Consider the following 21,699-nt stretch of genomic DNA (forward strand, 5'->3'; position numbering starts at 1 on the left):
CTTAGACTAAAACTTAACTTAAAATACTGTGATAGGAACAGAACTTGTAAATAGAGGACCTCCTGTGCATCGGTAGGTAGGAGACTTATGGAGAGGCAGGTTTGTGTGTGAAGTGACGTGAACTAACCCGTCAATGATGAGACTCTCATATGCGGCCTTCTTGTCACAGACAGGACAGATCCAGGTAGGTTTCTTTTCATTCATCTGCAGGTAAAGTGCAGCGTCGAAACACTGAAGGTGCGAGCAAGTAACTGCCCGGCATGGAACTGTGAGTCGCATCTTGCCCAGCTGAAGGTGAAAAAAGAAAGAGCAACTGAAAGTGTCAACATTTGTGCAAAAGCACCAGATTCAAACATTTGCTCCACATCGTTTCCTGAAACATTGTAACATAAATATATCATAGCTGGAGAACACAAAGTGCACTAACAAAAAACTGTGCACATTGTAGTCGTAGCTGTTTTTTTCCCTCAGTTGGAAAAATGCACATAAATGTTGTATTTACCGGGCACATGAGGGAGACTCTGAGGCTTGTTGTAGCAACCTCACTGTCTGGATCTGCAGTCAGCTTCTCTTTAACTTGATGACACAGATGACATGTATTGCATTTAAATGTGTGACAAAGGATAATGCATACCGGATAAACGCATGCCACTCAAAACAACAACATCGATGTTTGAACTTGGTACCTATCTCTATAAATGTTAGACAAGAAAACAAGGTAAGTGTAGCAGAAAGATTGTAATATGAACATGTACACATACAACAAAGTCCAATATGTGTCAGGGTTGCCCATTCGTTTATTTATTTTAGGTCTGACACAAAAAGATTTTGAGTCAGACCGTTTTTTCTTGCGAGAGCTACTTTTAGAAAATGAAAATGGCCACGAGCTTACTCATTTTTGTAGAAATGATTTTCATACCTTATTTCAACCCAAACAAATCAAATATGCTTGTTTTACCAAAACATTCACAAAATGCTGGTATCCACAACTGACATTTTATGTTTCAGAATACTTTTCTTTCTCGTGTTCTCACATTATTAACTGAAAACCTGAATGAAAAGCAGGCCTGCGGGTGCGTCATGTGGTCGTGGGGGGCTACCTGGTGCCTGCGGGCACTGTGTTGGTGACCCCTGACGTAAATGGTAAGTTAAAACACAACTACAGTGAACTACCATTCTATGTGGGTAACAACAAAAAACACGTAACTGTCTTTAACTGTTAGTTAGTAAGTAGCCACAAGGCATGCTGGGTACACCAGCGGCAACTCTCCTCTGAGCTACAATGTAGTGAGATATCAATTGTGCAATGACGTGTACATTATCTTTAAAAACCAGTGCACACTTACATGGAGCACTAGACCCATTCTGTTTGTGTTATAAGGCGCACACAAGCACATCTACCACTACACACCCACAGATATTATGTATTATTCACTGATGCCTGCTATTCAGATTCCAGATCTGTCTTTTCTAGTTTCCTGTTATTTATACCTTCTCCACAATCAACAAGACAACGGAAACACAGACCAAGATGGTCTGTTAAGTCGTCCATATAGCTACATATTCTGAAGGAAAAGTTGTCTTCCTTCTACTTCATGTACATGTTCCGTTAAATTCTTTTGTCCGACACAGCCCTCAGAGTATGCAGAGACATCAATGACAACACATAGATCCAAATAACGAAAATAAACTCCTACAATATGCTCTCATTTTTCACTTACAGCTTAGCAGAAACTATCATTCAACGTTTGAGAGAAAAGTCTAAAAAAAAAAAAAAAAAAAGCAGGTACTCTTATATTCGGGGGTCTTTTATAGGTATAAACAAACCAAGTAAAGTATATTTTGGAAAAATTTTATTTTTATAGCAGCGAGATCAGCATGGACACCACCTTGGTGTTTTGTTAGGAGTTATTTCTTCAATTCAATAGTGTTTCTCACCTTCTTTATCAAAATGCTGGCATTTGCAACTTTCTTTGGCTCCATTTTGGCTTATTTTGCAGCCAGTGACAAAATAAAAACAGAGCCTTGAGGTGAGGAAAACTATTGAATTCAAGAAATAATGCTCATCTTGTTGCCACATGTCACGCGTCTACAATGAAGGTAAAAGTAACCATAAATATTTATTTATCCCTTTCATTCATCATTTATATGTATTAAATGCATTTTTAATTGTTTTCTGCATGTAAAACTTTGTATAATTGTAAAACTATGAAAATGGGTTTTGTGTTAACATTTTGGGCTTTCTGGAACAAATTACTGTAAGTGGACTTACAGTATTCAGCGTACGTTTCGGTTAGACGCTAACCAAGGTTCCACTGTACTTATAGTAAAAGGGGTCAGGCCTAGGGACTACTGATGAAAAATAATCTTTCGGCTAATTCTGGCATTCAGTGCGGTTCACCTTTCGATCTTTCGTGGATTTTTTAAAATGCAATGTTGCACTTTTTTTTAACAGCGTATGAACGTACATTGTGTTCTGCGCCCTTGTGGTGGATTACAGTGATCTATCGGTGCTCTGTTGCATGTGTCTGTTATTGTATTTATTACTGCTACCGGTAGAGGGTGTTGTACACTTGTGAGAGCTGAAGACGTGTCCAGTTTGTCTAACTAAAGAGCCACAAAAGTCCTGATTGGCTGCGGAAGAACTCGTCCCTTGTGTTCTGCGTTCTGATTGGCTGTAGACCATTGTCAATCAATCTCCTTAGTGCAGGACTGCCTGTTTCCTACTAGCAGCTAGCAATCACACATGCTGAATAAAGGCAGAAGTTACGCAGCTGTAGGGAGCCTGGAATAATGTAAATGAATCTTCGGTGCATGGAGGACGATACGAAGAATATGTTTTAACAAGGATACAAAAAAGCTACAGTCTAACGGCACCACGACAAGCCACGATCAGAGAAGTGAAATATGTGTGAGTCACTTAATTTCTTATGTACAATCTCGTACGCTGATCATTAAAATTCTAATAATACACGAGGTACCCAACTTACGAACATCCGATTTGCAAACATTCGGAGATGCGAAAGCGAAAGTGTTTTGCCTTGTATCCATATTTATGCTGCTACATGCTTGACCAGTAGAGGGCACTGTGACACTGCTAATGGGACCAACAGGAAGACGGTGGGGAGAGAGTGTAAAGGAGAAATGCAAAGCTAAATTGTAGCTGTATGATGCAACCCAGACAGAGCGTGTGATTAAAGTTTATGAAGAGTCAATAGGCCTGCTTAATTCTACACCACCCACAGAACACTACCTCTTTTAGAAGAGTCTAACGACGACGACCATTTGTCCTTTTTTTCAATAACTCCTCCTCCTCCTCCACCACAACCAACGACGTATGCTCGACCAATCCTCTTCAAAGGTAAATAACATTTATCATTACGTATTATTATATCATTTTTATTATTATTGTTTTTTTTCTTTAATTGTCTTCGTTTAATATTACTACTACATCCAAACTCATATTTACATACATACACATATACTGTATATGTATACACGTACATTGTGTTCGTAAGTTGGGGACCTAGTGTATTTGAACTTTGAGAGTGTTTAAACAACAATGAAATGTGATAAAATGTTAATGCCTGTCTAAAAAAAGTGTATGGTGAGGGGTTTTACAAGTTTATTCGTACAAAAATATAGTTGACTACTTCACGGATTTCACTTATTGCAGGCTATTTTGGGAACCTATCCCCCGCGATAAACGAGGGAACACAGTATTGAATTAGCCAAATTATGGTAATGGTTTCACTTATTTTGAACATGCATACAAGTTACATTGGAATACATCACATAGTACAATTGGTTTATTCATATGCACTGTCCCTGTGGGAAAAAAAAAATCAGTTTATATAAATGTGTTGGCTTTCTGAAGCACCCTGGCAACTATTGATAACAAAATAAAATGTTATTGTAGTATGCATTTACTTAGTGCTCTGGAGTGGTCTGGGTTTCTGATGCCCTTCATCCTCAACCTCTGCAGGAGAAGTGGTGACGTTAGCTGCCTCACCAGGTACACAGACATGGAGTAGGTCTGCAAAAAAATTAGGAAGGAATGTCGGCGTCAATACACAATTCACACACGTTCCTAAGAAATATCACAAATTATGTGTTACCTTTCCAATTTCAGGTGCCCATGTAACTGAAATCTGATTGGGTACTGCAGAGGACAATCGCACTAATGAGGTAATGTTCAGTGGTCTTCCTGGTCTCTTCTGTTCTACACCATTTTTGGGAGGTGGTGCAAAACCCTAACAAAAAAAAAAGGGTAAATCAAATGTTCAGTTATCCTTTACAAAGGTACACAAAAAAACAGTAGTTACTGAGAAACTAATGAAGAACTAATGAGGAACTAATGAATAAGGCACATAAGTTTAGACTAGTTACTGAGGAGCTAATGAAGAACTAATGAGTAACTAATGAGTAGTGGTTAGGGTAAGGTAGGTTCGTTCCTCATTAACTACTGTAATTTTGTGTACATTACTGTAAAGTGTTACCATTGCAGTCAGATGCTTACATCGACTCATCATGGGCATGAATAGCCGGGGTGGAATGAATGAGCGTACAACTTCAATTATTTTTTTTTTCCCAACAATTGGGTGCACACGTTTGGCCAAAATTTTGATAAATTTCGATTTTACATAAGGTCAAAATTACACATACAACATAAATGAAGCCGTTTCAGTAGAAATTGTGTGTGAATGCTGAAGCTGGACTGAAATGGAGAATGAATGTTGAAATATCCTAGATGTGTTGAAATCTATTCACCGACTGAGGATCGAACCGGCAGGTCGGGAGACGACCTGAGCCATGCCACCGTGCAGAGAAAAAGCACAATGTGACACACCGTTAAAAGTAAAAATGAATTTTCACCAATAGAGGGGTTGCCATTGAAATTGTTCATTCATTTTCAATGGGAAAAATGTCACAAAAAATCTAGACTATTTTGGAAACGTTCTGATAGATAGCCTGCATGTCCTGAATGAGCCAAATACTTTGATGTTGGATTAGTTCGAATCTGTTGAGAAATGTGGGAAAAGTTAGGCAAAAAATGATGCTGAAGTGCGGGAGGAAGAAGAGGCGGAAGAGGAAGAAGAAAGGGAGGAAGAAGAAGAAATGGAAGAAGAGGACGTATTGTTTGTGAAGCAAACAGTAGAAAGTTCATTTGTAGTTCTAAACATATTTGTTTTGCTGCGTTGTTCCTCTCTCCTACAGCGTCCACTACAATTATTTGCATCATGGACAGTTATGCAAATTAGACCCAACCACCCCCTGGAACCCATCAGCACAAATAGATTGCTGTCCTGTGGGAAATACTGCTTGTACACCCAATTTTTGGTTGTAAAAGTCATTGAAAATGCACCATGTATAGAAATAAATCATTTAAGCACAGCATTAATATGACATTCATGCACATGATGTCAACTTCTGACCACAATTATAAGTCAAAACTTTTATACTTTTTACACAATTCTTTTAAATCTTTCCCAGATACAAGCTTTGGAAAAAAAAAACATAAACATAGCTTTAGTTACTACAATGTGGTTTACTTACCGGTAAAGGAAAAAGTTTCCCATTAACCTTTATACACAGACCGTTTGGATAATTGTCTTCTTGGGGGCAACTTGTTTCTGACAAGCAAAACCTAAAAAACACAACCAAGAAGTCATATAGTAAGACCTTTTACCATCATTAAAGTCAAACTACAAAAGTTGCAAATAGCTGTAAACCCCCCCCCCCCCCCCCCTCCCCATAACAATCAACTACTACTACTACTACTACTATTATTAATATAATTTAATATGTATTTGATTGTGTGAAATCAGTATTTGATCCCCTACCAACCAACAAGCATTGTGAGCCCCACGGAGCGGTTCATGAAACACACAAATGAGTCCTGTCCCTTTAAGAAAGTACTCCTAATCTCAACTCATTACGTGGATAAAGAACACCTGTCACACAAACACTTCCATTCTAACCTCCCCACCACGATGGGCAAGACCAACGAGCGGACCGCAAGACTGTAAACGTGCACATGACTGGAAGGGACTAGAAGAGCATGACGAAGAATCTTGGTGAGAAAGAGAGCACTATTGGTGCAATCATTGATAAATTGATGAAATCCGAGATAAAAGTCAATCACCCTCGCTCTGGATCTCCATGTACGATTTCACCTGGTGGGGTAAGGATGGTTGTGAGAAAGGTGAGGGAGCAGCCCAGACCGACAAGGGAGGAGCAGGTTGATGATGTCAAGGGCGCGGGGAACACAGTCAGCAAGAAAAATTGAGCTCTTTGCATGCATCAAGTGGACTCAGCAGAGAAATTGTGAAAATGACTCCAGCAACATGGAGGTGGAAACATTCTGCTTTGGGGATGTTTCTATGAGCCAAATCAACCAAATCTGTGTGCTGCCCTGGTGATCAACTACAACAAACGTCCGACCTCTGCGCTTGCCAATAAGACTTTCTACACCAACTACTACACCACCTTTTGTATTGCCATCAAATAATTACACACTTCCATCTTGTAATCTTGATCAGTTTTGTTTTGTTCTGCTACTGAGCATTCTCACCTCAATTGGATTTGAACCATATAATCTCTTCTTCCGCCTGGAAGAAAATCCCTGGAAAAAAACAAAATTTGACATTTTATTTCTTTTACAATGTACCCAAAGTTCAAATGCCCTCATCACGGACGTACATGTCATATTAATGTAATGATTTATAAAATGTCAATGATTTTTAAAAGCACAAATTAGGTGCATACTTTGGAATTTCTATTTAGAAATTTTAAGACAAGTTGAAAAATTGCAAGAATTTACATTTTGGAGAAAATGTAAAAAGAATAAATAAGGTTATCCTCTCTGGAAGAAGTACTTTGTCAGGTGGGCATTATGAACTGCAGCATTGTCCTGCTAAAAAAGCCACTAGTTTCCACAAAGATGAGGACCTTCAGTCAAGAGGGATGCACCCTGCAACATCTCTACATAGCCCTCTGCCATTTGACACCCCTGCACAACCTGAAGCTCCATTGTTCCATTGAGGGAAAAAGCACCCCAGATCATGATGGTGCCCCCTCCACTGTGGAGGAAAACATCTCAGGTGGGATCTCCTTGTCATGCCAGTAACATTGCAAGCCATCAGGATTGTCAAGCTTCCCTTTTTTCCTCATCAGAGAATAAAACTTTCTTCCACCTTTCAAAATCCAAAGTTTGGTGCCCTCGTGCAAATTCCAAACGGGCAATTTTGTGGCGTTAAGGGAGACGAGGCCTTTGAAGACATTTTTTCTTCTTAAAACACTCCTCTCGCAGATGTTGTCTGATGGTTTTTTAAGCTCTTACAACCTCCTTACGATTAAACAGTGCAAAATGTAAATTCTCGCAATTTTTCAAGTGGTCTTAAAATTTTGATCAGGAGTGTATTTATGTGTGCGTAAACCTCTGACCAGCTTGGTAGGTGTTTTATGTTCTTCACAAGCACTCACCTGGATATGCATACTTCTCGCACTTGCTGTGGTGTCAAGGCAAAGATAAAATACTTTTCTTGGTTGAATCTCTGTGCAGTACTTGCTCCTAAAATAACACAAATGGTAATAAAATGAGGTTAATAATAAAAAAAATACTTGCACTGTAACAGCCTTTTATGTTCCCCAACCTTTGCTGAGCTGTCAAACTAAATACAACACACACTCAAGTCAATTATGCACCGTCTGCCATCATTTTGTGTCGTTGGCGTCGATAGATAAACAGAAATACTTTATTTGCAGTAAATAAATCATTATTTTCCAACCAATTTAGTGTAATTGAATCATTTCCTGCGGCACACCTGACGATCACAGTGGTTGGGAATCATTGCATTCGGGGATATGATGAATATTTCTAACCTGCAATGAAGTACATTTGATAAGCACTGTGACCCATGTATGTTGTATTTCACATAGACAAAAGCAAAATGATAAAATGTCCCAATATTGTACACTACTGAAATGACATTGCTAAATATTAGTATGAAAACATTTCATTCAAGATAAGAGTGTTACGGCACGAAGACAGACAGACCTAGGCTGGAGGGCTTGATGAGGACATCGAGTACGTCATAGAAGGGCAGAGACTTCATCAGCACATCAGGGTGGACAGGTGGAATTGGCGTTGCAGGGTGTGGAATATTCATGCTGCTTCTGTTTTTGCAGGCGCTTGGCAGTAAAACTCTTGCAAGTATATTACGCCACTGACTCCTGCAAACACACATGTCACAAGGAACACTTTGTCAATGCTAACATGGACATCAATAACCTGACTATTCATATTCCAAATGTGTCATAAACGTAGTGTTTACACCAGCAGCAATGCAATCACTTAACATATTGGAGTAGAGCTGCAACACTTAATAGATTATTCATCGATAATCCAATTAATCGACAACAATTTTGTATTTGATTCATCTTTTTTTAATGTAAATATCCTCTGATTTCAGGCTCTCATATTTTTTTCATTTTCTTAGTCATCCATGTATGCAGACTTGTTATCTTTGTCTTTTAGGCCAAACAATTCACACACATCAGCTTTGACAACGGTGATGGACATTTTTGCCTGTTTTTTAATAAGTTGCGGACCAGACCACTAACCGTTTGTGTTTGGTTCATATTGATTTGGTCCGTCTCCTAATCGTTTATCAATCCAAACAACGAGCTTCAGATTAATCAACTACGAAAATAAACGTTGGTTGCAGCCCTACTGTGTAATAGTAACAATGTAATAGTGAACAATGGTGACTAAAGCCACATCCACATCATTTATATCAATGTCAGGGCATAATAACGCACCACATTTCACTGTCGGTAACGGTCTTGTAACATTTGAAATAGTAATTACAACTAGTAATTAAAACCTCCGTTTTTGATATTAATTTGTTCCAAAAGGTCCAACAAAAACCAAACATATGAAAACAGGCAATTTTTCCCATAGGAAATAATGTAAATCCAATTCATCCGTTCCAGGCACCCAAAAATATGAAGAAAAAATACATTTTATAGAGAACACTTGCAGAAAACAATGTGAAATAATTATGAGAAATGGATGGAACTTTTTGTTGATGTGGATTTCCTGTACATCCTTCAAGTGTTTCTCACTACGCTACGCACAACTTTCTTTGGCCCCATGGCGCGTTATTTCACAGTCACACTCAATTAAAAAAATGCACAGACGGTGAGTCAGCAGCGCGATGGGTGCTTTCGTTTGGGCACTCGATTCCGTGGAATGATACAGTACAGGGCAAAGTTAACTGACAGAATTTTGTCAACATTTTTCGACGAAAACTGAAAGAACCGAGGTTTGACTGTAATTAGATCACCTGTTACTTGAGAACAATAATGGTATTAGCGACACTGAATAATTGATTAACTGCTCATTGGATTATTATGAATTTGGTTGACTGTGTAATTGAAATGTGTTATATCTGCACAGGTGTGCGCTCTATCCTCCTCAGGAAAGAAGATACAATACATCGCCTCAAAGCAAAGCACACATCTCCCACTCAGACTTCTTCCTATCCTGAAGATTCGCACACGATGTCCGGTTGAAGGACATGTCTCCAGCCTTGTATTAGAGGGCAGGTGTTGCTAACTTTGCCTGAGGAGGCGGATAAAAAATCACCAGAGGGGAGGAGAGAAGGAGGTTTTAATAGAAAGAGAAATATGAAAACTGTGAGGAACTGCTAACGGCTTCTGAGGCTCTCAGTTCGCAATGGCTGATCTCCTGCAGTGCGCTGGCATTGCAATTGTATTGTATTCTCTCCAATTGAAGATTAAATTGTTAAACTTTTTTGGTTTCATAGTATTATTTCAACGGCTTCTACAATAAAATAATCTGGGTGGGACTTGCCCTGGAAAATGGTTGGTCCCAACAGTTCCATAGTGGTATCAGAATTGTAATATCATAATGGCGGAACAGGGGTGTGAAGTTTAACAAGATTTACTTCCTGCCCTGTTGTGATAAATTGTATCTTCTAAGCAGGTGTCTTGTATTTTGTTACACAGCTGTGTGAAAGCAATGTCCCCTTCTGTGTAAAGGGCAAAGGTCAATAAATGCCAGACCTCTCGTTGTGTCTCTGATTTGGCAATTTTGCAGGATCTTTGTGTGAAAGAAGCAAACCTTTTCCCATCCCATTCACAATGATTAAGGTGTACACATGTCTAGGTACTGTGACTGACATTACAACACTTCTTGTACAGATTATTGCTTAATAAAGTCATCACAGTAAGTCATTTACACAAATGGCTGTTTTGTAAAATTATGTCTTGGATTCAGTGGAAAATAAAAATATATAGTTTCGAAAAATGTTACAAACTAACGCGCAGAAGAATAAAACGAATGTACTGCAGGATTAAACCGTGTTTACCAGCTGTGACAATCCATGATAACTATACGTACATGCAAATAAAACAAATCATCTAATACTCCATGTTTTTAACTTGAAGCACATCATTGCTTTAACACAAGCGAGGTAACGTGCACTTCATTGCTATCTTATAAACGTCTGACATGATAAAGCCATTATGATATAAATGAATGTTATTATGATCTAAGTACAAATGAAAAGAATTCACAAACATTTACTTTAAGCGAGGTTTCTTCTTGGCGACTTGTTAGCCATCAAGTGCTAGCATTGAGGCAGCAAAATATAAGGCTTAAATGTTGCTTGAGAGAATGCAGCCTTTTTGGAAGTCAACTAAAAACAATAAACGGCGTACTGTCGACACAGATTGTAATATTGACTCGATAAGGAGGTCACAACCACCGAGACTTGTTATTTTCACCTACCGGATGCTCCCCATACTGCGCCATCTTCTTCTTCCTGTTCATCCCGCCCAGCGCGGTTACTTCCGGGGAACACAGCAGGGGAGAGGAGAGTGATGTACGGCAAAACCCATTGGACAAATCAAATTACTTTCGCTACCAGATTTACCATTTTGACAAATTACTAACCTGTCCAAAACAACAACGATAACTCATAGTTGACATTTATAAACTAAAAGAAAAAAATTAAAGACGACCCTGCTGTCGAATATGAATATTACATTTTTTGATATTAAATTATTGCGATCGTCATTTCTAGTAGGTGTGCAACAACAGTAAATCATAGAGGACAGCACTACGCTGTAAAAAGTCACACACTCAGCAAGTAACTACATTGTGTACGGACTACACAGTACTTCTCGAAGTATTCGAGGGCCACGTTTCAATGTAAACAACCATAAACATTATAGCGCAACAATGGATTAATCTAGAGGATTAAGGTAGTTTTTTTTTTTAAACGGAGAAATACCATCTAGCCAAACAATCCTAGCAAATGCTTTTGTGTGTATTTTTCAGTGGGAAAACATGTAAAATTATTTATGGGACAAAGAAAAGTGGGCTTATAAACTGTCCACTTTCACCATGGTTATGGTATAAGAAAAAAAGATGATGTTGTAATTTCTCAAATTTATATCTATCTTAGATTAAGATATATTGGAATAGTTATTTCTAGTAGGTGCGCAACGACAGTAAGTCATATAGGACAGCACTACGCTGTCAAAATTCACACACTCAGCAACTAAGTACATTGTGTACGGACTACACAGTACTTCTTGAAGTGTACTGATGGAAGTATCCCACTTGAAACATGGCCCTTAGGCCATGGAGTACAAATGGAATACATTTGAAACATGGCCCGTAGGCCATGGAATGCTTCCTTTCCATCAATACACTTCAAGAAGCATTGCGTAGTCTGTACACAGTGTACTTAGTTGCTGAGTGTGTGAATTTTGACAGCATAGTGATGTCCTATATGACTTACTGTCCTTGTGCACCTGCTCCTGTAGAAATGACAATTCCAATATATCTTAATCTAGGATAGATATAAATTTGAGAAATTACAACATAGTCAATCTTTTTTTTTCCTTTTATCATATCAATGGTGCAAGTGGACAATTTATAAGCCCTCTTTTATTTGTTCTATAAATTATTTTACATGTTTTTCGCCACTGAAAAGATACACACAAATGCATTTGCTAGGATTGTTTGGATGGATGGTGTTTTTCCGTTTAGAAAAAAACCTCTTCCATAATCCTCTAGATTAATCCATTATTGCTCTCTTCTTATGGTTGTTTACATTGAAATCTCACTGTATTTTATGTTTTATTGTATTTATTTATGTATGGTATATGTAACGGGATATGACGTTAACGTCTGCGCTACATGCATCGCGTAAGTTTTTACATAGCTCAGTCTTGGTGGATGTCATAAAACGAGAGAAACAGCCACACGCTAACAAAGTATTTTAACAAGAGTCGCTCATAAAGTAACCTCCGAATATATTACACATATTAAGTATGGTTAGTGACCATTTATGTTCATACATTTTAAAAATAATAACTACCACGGCACGTGACGTCGCAGACGCGCAGTCGTAAAAATTTGCTACAGGAGGAAGTGACGTAACCTCGGACATGCGCGGCACCGATTGCGTTACGGGTACGTATTGCCTAGTGACAATCCTTACCATCATTGGCTGCCACTGACAACTACGCCCCTTGCCCCACCTCAAGTGCTCACTACTCCCTCCTGCTGCTTTTAATGAGACAAAATTGACGAAAAAGACGCTCCGAACCTCAACACAATTGAAAGAAAATAAGTCATTTTGGGCCCATGTTGCCATGCCATGAAATTTTACTTCAGACATGAATGAGATTTTAAATAAAAAATGTCTTCCAAAATTCAGACTGCATTGTAATACAGGGTGTGCTTTAAGTCTGTACACAGGCAAAAAGCATATATTTTACGATTATAAAATATCTATTTTAAATGGTTAAATATACATCAAAATATTGTAATATATTTGCATTTAGATTTTAATGTCTATTTTAATCTGTTAATTAAAAAAAAAACATGGACACAATATGGCAAAAATTTGCTGTACATACATTTCATTGTCTAAGATACATTTATAGACATATTTTTTAATTTGGCAATGGTAAAATGTTTAAATGTAAAAATTGTCATTTAAAAGAAAAAAGATGCATTTTTGTCTGTCCAGACTTACGGGCCAGCGTGTGATTATGTTGCAATTAGAAGCCAAATGTTAGAAGCCAAATGTCAGTCTGGCATTGATGGAACTAGCAGGCAGACAGTGAGGCAGCATGGTTAGCCATCTTTATTCGGATCAAACAGCTGTTACATGGTGCTTTTGGCCACTCCCGTCCCTTTCCGTGTGGACAGCCAACCCTCCCACAGCTGCCTTCAAGGTGCTCTACTTCAGGTGAGCTCTACTCCAGGTGAGCCAACCTGCCTCCAGCTTCTTTCACCTTTCCATGCCATTGAGGTCCCTCTTGGTACGGGAATATGTGACCTGCTGCCTGACCATCTTAACGTGGTAAAGGGCTGTAAAATGACAATGCTGAAGTGAGACATGAAAAACTCCAAATTAAACAAGCAGGCAGCTCCTACTTTGACAGTTTTATATATCAAAGTGCCAATCCAAATGATGTTTTGTCATTAAAAGAATATTAACACAGGCATTTTTGACACTGAACAAAGTTTTGGTACAACTAATCAAATGCATAAAAAGACGTGTCTGCTGACAATGATAGATTTGGAGAGAAGCTTTTTTTTTTGACTAATACAGAAGAACCTTTAGAACAATTCTATTCACACGTGGGACAACAAGTGTTGAGCTGCTCAGTGGGTTACAAACTGGGCAAGGATTGGTGTGGGATTCTCTAAGAATACAGTGAAAGTCTAGAAGCAGTAAGGAATATTTTCAGTCTGGAGAGAAAAAAACAAGATTGGTTCTTTGCTCGTGTGGCAAAGATCATCAAAGAGAAAGCAAAAACCAAAGTAAATCAAAAAAATGCATTTACCATCATACTTTATAAGCTAACAGAAAAAGAGTACTCCTATCCAACTCTTCATGTGAGCATCTTGTTACCCTAACTTTATTTTCCCATTTGGACTTTGACAGGAGAAAGTTAGTGAGGCTGTGAAGATCTACAGCTGGGGAGGAGGAGGAAGAGAAGGGGTCCGAGGGAGGCTGAGGCCATCACTGCCTGCTTCAGCTGGGCTGCTCCTGGGCTGCAGGGAGCAGCAGTGTGGTCAGCGAGAGAGGAAAGTGAAGGGTGCTTAGGTGACATGAGGAGGCTTGATGTTTGCTCGGGCAGGTTAAGATAGGAGGCAAAGGGGAGAGAAAGACAGAGGGCGTAATGCTCATCGGGTGCTCAGTCCATTGGCCGCTTTTCACCATGTTTCTTTGTAAACTCTTCAGCATTCTTCAAGAATTTTTTACGGTCCTTTGAGTATTCTTCTGCTAGGTCTGCCCTCAGGGGATGCTCTGGCTGGGGATCGTTCACCAGTGCAATGAGGGATTGAATAACTGCAAGACAAAATACACCACAAACACAAACCCTGTCAGGAATCCTTCAAGAAAGAATATTCTGAAGACATGCAAATAGCCTTCATTTGCTGGAACCTGTTTTCCTCCTTCACACCTTCCAAAAATATAATGTAAGAAAGTCCAGACAATTTTTCCAATAGGAAATAATGTAAATCCAATTCATTTGTTCCAGACGCATACAAATATTAAAACAAAATACATGATGCAGTAATCCCTTGTTTATCACCAGTAATTGGGTCCTGGACAGACTGTGATAAGTGAAATAGCATTCCTTATTTATAAATTTAACACTTTCTAGTTAGAGCACAGAAAACCTGTTTGATCTAAATACGACTTTTAACGTTTTTTAACAGAGCCCTCTAAACATGAAATATCATCCCTATTGTCACCTTTGCACTCGTTTTACCCAATATAGTAAACATAATACGAGAAAAGACATTTATGACATAAATAAAAGTCATGCTTGTGTATTGCTGTAATTGTGTTCCTTAGGGGAGCTGACTAGGGGGTGGACAGGAAGTGACATCAGAGGTTCAGAGTTTACTTTTAGCTTCAACAGTAGCCCGTGTTACTGTGGCGGTTGTGTCTCACCCAACATTATAGAAACATTACTGACACCTACTGACCAGTGTGGAATATTACATTTCACCACCACGTCTTTAAATGAGTTTTCTGAATGCCTTATACTAGTCTTCTTAATGCCTTGCAAAAAATGTTACCGGCACCAGTTAGACAGCGCACTACCCTGTCGCTATTGTCATTAATGTATTGTAATGGCACCCTTAAATGGCTTTACACTGATATTAACCAAGATGTAAGAAAACTCCTGCTCGTGTGTGTCATGGTAAATGTGTTCCCTAGGGGACCTTAGTGCCGGGTGGACAGATGTGTGGAGGACTGTGTTGGACAGTGTGGAGGTTCAGTGTTGAGTTTTAGCTTGTGGGGGGTTATGGCCCTAACAATATGCACAGTTATGGACAAAAACCCAGACAAAGTTTTGGTGTAATTTTTCTTTGATAACCGGAAAACACCCCAGCATATTCGCTTTGTTTGGGTTTAAAATAAGCTCTGAAAATAAATGTTACAAAAATGAGTAGCTCTTGTCCATTTTCATTTTGTAAAAGTAGCTCTCACAAGGAAAAACGTTGGTGACAACTGGTGTACACTAACTGAGGTTCCACTGCATCAGGGCCGTCAAAATCATCACAAGTTTGTTGTAATTGGTTTAAAATGGGTTAGCACGTCGACTGTCTTTGTAGGCACAAAAACATCTCAACTGCAGTCAATTTATTGTCAGTCATTCAACCATACTTGCTCATAGCAAAATAAATGCCGTACCAAGTGTGCACCAGATGGTGTCAAAGTAAACATGGAAAATACAATTATAACATTTCGAAATGTTACAATAACCGTCTGAAAATGTAATGATGATACACCATATATCGTGTCATCTCTACTTCCGTCTCAAAACCCAAGTAGTAGAAAATGAGATACCTCTTCAGGTGGTTGGTGGCATGTGTTGGCTAGTTGTAGGGTTTTTTTTTGGGCTGGATCTTAAATATGAAGGAAATATGGGTAACGAGGTAATAGAATACAAAGAAATACACCCACCTTGGTCAGTTTTGGTGGCTGGTTTCCAGTTCTCTGCACTGATCACAGGCAAACACACCTGGCCCTTCTCATCAATGTTGGGGTGATAGATCTTTGTTTTGAATGTGATCTTGGGTGGCTTGAAAGGATACTCAGTGGGGAAAATGATCTCAATCCTGAATGCGCCTTTGTCGTAAGGAGGGTTGTCCTGGTTGGAAAAGGAGAGGATTAGGAAAAGGAAAGTGATGCCATGACCATGGTCTGTGTCCAAATTCAGGGTCTGCAGCCTATCAAGGACTGAATTCCGTAAGCAGGGTGTGTCCTTCGCCACACGTCACATGTTCCCATCAACCATGACATCACAAAAAAAAAGCAAATGAAGGGAAACAAAGACTTTGTGACACGAAGGAGGCAGAACTATTTTTTGTCATTTAAGAGGATAGACGAGAGGACATCCGTTGACAAAATTAACTCCGGCTACGCACTAAACCTGACATTTCAAACCATACGGCAGTGGAACCTTTGTTAATCCGTTCCAGAAAGCCAAAAATGTTAACACAAAAATGTTTACATGTAGAAAAAATTCCATAACATACATAAATGAGGGACGAAAGGGATAAATCAACATTTAAGGTTACTTTAACATTCATTGAAGATGTGATTGTTGCCCAAGACACAATGTGGCAATGAGATCTACCAACAGCATCTTCCTGTTTTGACACGAGTTGTTTCTTGAATTCAACAGTGTTCCTCAAGTCTCTGCTTTTCTTTTGATCACAGCTACCAAATTAGCCAAACAGAATCCATGTAGTATAGCTGTAAGTGCCAGCATTGTGATAAAGAAGGTGAGAAACAACTCACAGCAAAACACTAAGTGGTGTCCGTGTGATCTCGCTGCCACATCGCGTCTTTGTCAAAACGTCACGTCGTCGATGAAGGTAAAAGCAACCGTAAACCGCATCCAGTTAATTAACCACTTATATGCATTTAGAATGGTTTCTGCATGTAAAACTATAAAATAGTGTTTTATTATTTTTGAGACTTGCGGCGGTGTTAGTTAGCAAAGAACTAAAGAGTCAACCACTGACGACATCATAGAGAGGCAATGGAGATGACTTCCGCTTCCTGTTTCCATGTACCTGTATTAGCAAGATGCTAACAAGGATGTTTTGTGATAAAAATACATTAATAACACAGTTGCGCTCATGCAGTGTATTAGTAACACGAGACATGCAATATATTGTACGGCAACTGGAACATGTACGCTGACGCATTTGAAGGAACCTTCATCGAATATGGACAGCTTCTGCGTGGGACGACGCAAGCCAAAAATGCACATTGTGAACAATGCAGACCCTGAATCTGGACACAGCTGAGGAATAGTTGCTTACAGGAACAATGAGCCCTTGCCATGACAATAGGTTTGAGTCGTCGACTTGAATGTTTCGGAAATTTTTCATTCCAGATTTGCGAATCTCGTCAAGTTCCTGAAAAACACAAAAGAATGAACATATATACAAAGAAGAATTCAAAAGACAATATATAAGACGCACCACAGAAGTGCATCACATCTCGTCACCTTCCACAAACAAGTCTATAGGTCAGCTACAATATCATACTTGCCTGTAAGGAGATGGAGCCTTATATCAAAGCAGCAATAATGATAATGTAGCGACACGGATGTTATGGTTATGAAAACAGCTCTTCAAATCATTAAAAATAATGCAACCAAAGTATTGCTGAATTTACTTTTTTTATTACACAGCATGACCGACAATATTGTTTGGCTTTTTTTTTTTTTTTTTTAAACACACCTCTGTGAGTCAGGTCCCTAATCCAATAAAAAGATTAAATTTGAAAAATTGGACGTGCAAAATGGGCCGCACGGTGGCCGAGTGGTTAGCATGTTGGCCACACAGTCAGGAGATCGGGAAGAAGGTTCAAATCTCCGTTGGGCATCTCTGTGTGGAGTTTGCATGTTGTCCCCGTGCGTGCGTGGGTTTTTCTCCAGGTACTCCAGTTTCCTCCCACATTCCAAAAACATGCATGTTAGGTTAATTGGAGACTCTAAATTGTCCATAGGTATGAATGAGTGTGAATGGTGCCCTGCGATTGGCTGGCGACCAGTCCAGGGTGTACCCAGTCTCTTGCCCGAAGGCAGCTGGGATAGGCTCCAGCATGCCGCCGCGACCCTAATGAGGATAAGCGGCATAGAAAATTGACATGGATGTGCAATTCCGTTTTTTTTCAGTTAAATTTTTTTAGAATTCCATTATATTTGACCTTTTCCACTTATTTTACCAGCACAGAGTGTGTGCTATTTAGGTTAGTGAATGAATGAAATGCAAAAATCCTTACATTTATGGATGCAATACATCATTAGCCCATTTTGTCCAGTAATTGAGAAATGGATGTAGCTTGACTAACTTTTCTAATGGGATGTCAGCCTCAGCACATATTGCTACAAAATCTTCAACTAACTGTCCATGCTTGTTATTAAGGAAGATGTAGTCAGATGTAATTCCAATTGCGTTATCAATGCAAGATATTTTTATGACACCTTTTATTTTGTTTACACAATTAGACAAATGTGACAAAGAGAGCTCTTATTTTGAAGACCGGATGTGTGTCGAGAACGGCAATTGATACGAGCTGGGACCAAGAATAAATGTGCCTCTCTCGTCTTTTTTCCACTCAGAACCTACACGTCGTCAGGGGCATTGTAAAATGGTCCCTTACATTAAAGGGGTAAAACACAACATTGTGAAAATATACTCATTTCGCCGGAGTCGCACGCGCGCGCGCGCACACACACACACACACACACACAGAGCTGCACTGCTAAACTAAGCTAACCCCGGTAGCTTCCATTCAAGCTCCGTAACAGAGGAGCTAGAGAGCCAAATAGCCAACGTCCAAAGTGAAAGTAACTTCACCACGGTACAACGCGGACATGTCTGCACTGTGGTGTTGCGTTTTCTTCTTCTTGCGGGTGGCGGGAGTCGTTGGCAACTAGCTTTGAGGCGCATTACCTCATTACCTACCGTGTTGGAGTGTGGCTCAGAGTTACGGACGTTACGCGGCTACCGGATCGGCCCGATCTTGTGGCAAAAGCCGATATTATCCGATCTTCAAAATACAGCGGATGGGCAGCTGGTCGGATCGGGACATCCCAAAGTTCTGTTTGACCGACTGTGAAGCCATGAACATGTCAGGCTGAGCAGTTGTGTTTGGCTGATGACGACCTATTTTGCTGAATAAAGCCACTGTTGATCGACGACCTCCTCGTCATTCGTATAGCATCTGTAGACTCTACAGTAACAATATTAAAGCAAACAGAGCTCTTGTATTGGAATAGCATTGGTATCAGCATTTTTTTAATTGTGATTTTGTTGTTTATTTGAATTGTCAATTTCAGGTGTCGGGATAGGATCAACGGTGAAAAATTGTTCTGATACGGTGCAGACCAAACCACTAACTGTGTTTGGTTCATATTGATCTGGTCCGTCTAGGGCAGGGGTGTCCAAACTTTTTGCAGCAAGGGCTACATACTGAAAAATTAAAGGGTGCAAGGGACAGTTTGATATTTTGTAAGCCTGCTCAGAAGTTATACAGTATATACTTCAAGAAAAAAACTGTATCCCAGCTTTGTGATATAGGTGAAAATGTGTATTATTAGTATGAACTTCGGCCTTTGCTCTCTTTTTTTTTTTTTTTTTTTTTTTTTTACATTTTCCAAATATTTCAACTTTCTTCTAATGGTTGTACATTTTTTTTCTCATGATATGACTTTCAACTTTATTCTTGTACTATTATAACTTTTTCCTCGACCTAATTTCCCCAAAATTACAACTTGTTTTTTCATATTAACGACTTAAAACATTTTTTTCTTTAATATTTCAGCTTTATGCTACTAAAGTGACGTTATTTTTCCTCATAATATCAGAATTATTCTCGTGAAATTTCCAATTTTTTTCTCTTAATAATTTCACTTTATTTTTGTAAAATTACTTCTGATTTTTTTTTCATTTTTGCTTTTTTTTTTTTGTTAAATAAAATTTTCAGAATGCACTGCAGGCCAATAAAAAAAAAAAAAAAACACAACCAAAAAACATCCGTACGCCTCAAATGGCCTCCGGACCACACTTTGGACACCTCTGGTCTAGGGACTAACCGATTACTCGATTAACTGACACAGCAATCTTAAGATTAGTCAACAAAGGACATTGTTAGTTGCATCCCGACTATGAAATGTCTTAATGACTACAGATATAAACCAACCCAATGCTACATCTGGTGCACCCATCAAACGGAAACATTCCCCATAAAGTAATAACAACAAATAATCCGGAACCAGAATTATATTAATGATTAATTTTATATCAAATTAAAATAAAATAAGTCTCTCAATAATATAAGAATGGTATGTACGGGAGTGATGGCAAAAACACTGGTATAACTGATGAGTACAGAATTAATCTTTAGATGTAGTAAATAAATCATAGTAATAAAAGCAATGTGAGGCGTTTTGGTTGCATTAATGATTGATACCGTCGATGTTGTGTATTGTCATTTTTTTCATAATGGCAAATTGTGATGCGAGTCAAAAAAAAACGACTGCCTTATTTGGAACAACTTTCCACAGTTAATTGCTTTGTCATAAGCTTTTAAGCCGTTCCTTTTTATGCTAAAGTAAATAGTGTAAAAAGGCTCAAGTAACGACCTGAGTTTGAAGTACGTCCATTACCTCACACTATTTAAGTTATTTTTTAACCTTACATTATCATCGTGTTGAAAGACAGGAAGTGATAATGGACGCGCAGATTAACATGGTTGACAAAAACGAAACAGGAAGAGATACAAGTGCTAACTGCTTGCTTATGCTGTAATTAAAAATGAATGGAATGCCATACATTTGTTACAATCCTGGAATCAATGCTAAATGCAGATAAAGTCGAATATCGAAGTCATTTAAGGCTACATTGTCCGCCGAGCTAGCTTAACGCAGCCCAGATAGCAAGTTAGCTGATTAGCATTAGCAGCGCCTTGTGCCCTGGAAACTCACCGTTTTATGTTAGCAACATCTGAGCTCAATCACTTCATCATACACCTCCAAACTACTCAAAAGACACTTCTATGCTGAAAGAAACCATTAATTTATTCCTTAAAATCTTTAGGCAGCTCGTCGATGCTGGCCTAATTTGCCGGCTGCTTTGCTTCCAAACACAGCGGCTAGTCAGGCGCTTTTATTGACCTCCCGTTAAGATAAAATGTACTTTCAAGCGGACATTTTGTGTCATAACATCTCACACAACATGGCCAAGTGTCATCTTGGCCCAAAGACCACCAACATCCACCCAAGAAAACGAGCGCATTACAGGTGACAAGACTACAACGAAGTCGGATGATTTACCTTGGCCAGCCTCCTGCTCGCCGCCATCTTGAAATTTCTCTACCACTTCCCACAATCCTTTGCGCGGGAATATGGGATTGGGGAAGGGGGGAGCTGGCGGAACACACTCGAATGAGGTTGAACTGAAATCCTAATAAAACATACTACATCGTTTCCACATATGCATATACAATGTGCACTAATAAAACATCAATATTACATTATTTACTTATACAAAATATACACTAATAAAACACTTCGTTTCATCATTTACATAGTTTACACTAA

The 21,699-nt window shown here is 38.9% G+C and overlaps 2 protein-coding genes across 2 annotated transcripts; both read right to left on the reverse strand.

Annotated features, from left to right (window-relative positions):
* Positions 1 to 582: 582 nt before the first annotated feature.
* pias2 (protein inhibitor of activated STAT, 2) lies at positions 583 to 10,954 on the reverse strand. The gene is made up of 8 exons (XM_054774199.1): positions 10,820 to 10,954; positions 8,060 to 8,235; positions 7,486 to 7,573; positions 6,575 to 6,625; positions 5,557 to 5,647; positions 4,119 to 4,253; positions 3,931 to 4,036; positions 583 to 3,828 (listed from the first exon to the last, which is right to left on the reverse strand). The coding sequence occupies exons 1-8, from the start codon at positions 10,831 to 10,833 to the stop codon at positions 3,755 to 3,757; spliced, it is 735 nt and encodes a 244-aa protein (XP_054630174.1). The 5' UTR covers positions 10,834 to 10,954; the 3' UTR covers positions 583 to 3,754.
* Positions 10,955 to 13,169: 2,215 nt separating this feature from the next.
* Positions 13,170 to 21,503, reverse strand: LOC129180358 (ubiquitin-conjugating enzyme E2 L3). Its single transcript, XM_054774759.1, has 4 exons — positions 21,433 to 21,503; positions 17,411 to 17,506; positions 16,041 to 16,227; positions 13,170 to 14,408 (listed from the first exon to the last, which is right to left on the reverse strand). The coding sequence occupies exons 1-4, from the start codon at positions 21,457 to 21,459 to the stop codon at positions 14,254 to 14,256; spliced, it is 465 nt and encodes a 154-aa protein (XP_054630734.1). The 5' UTR covers positions 21,460 to 21,503; the 3' UTR covers positions 13,170 to 14,253.
* Between the last annotated feature and the right edge of the window lie 196 nt (positions 21,504 to 21,699).

Source organism: Dunckerocampus dactyliophorus, chromosome 4, assembly GCF_027744805.1.
Source record: "Dunckerocampus dactyliophorus isolate RoL2022-P2 chromosome 4, RoL_Ddac_1.1, whole genome shotgun sequence".
NCBI lineage: Eukaryota > Metazoa > Chordata > Actinopteri > Syngnathiformes > Syngnathidae > Dunckerocampus > Dunckerocampus dactyliophorus.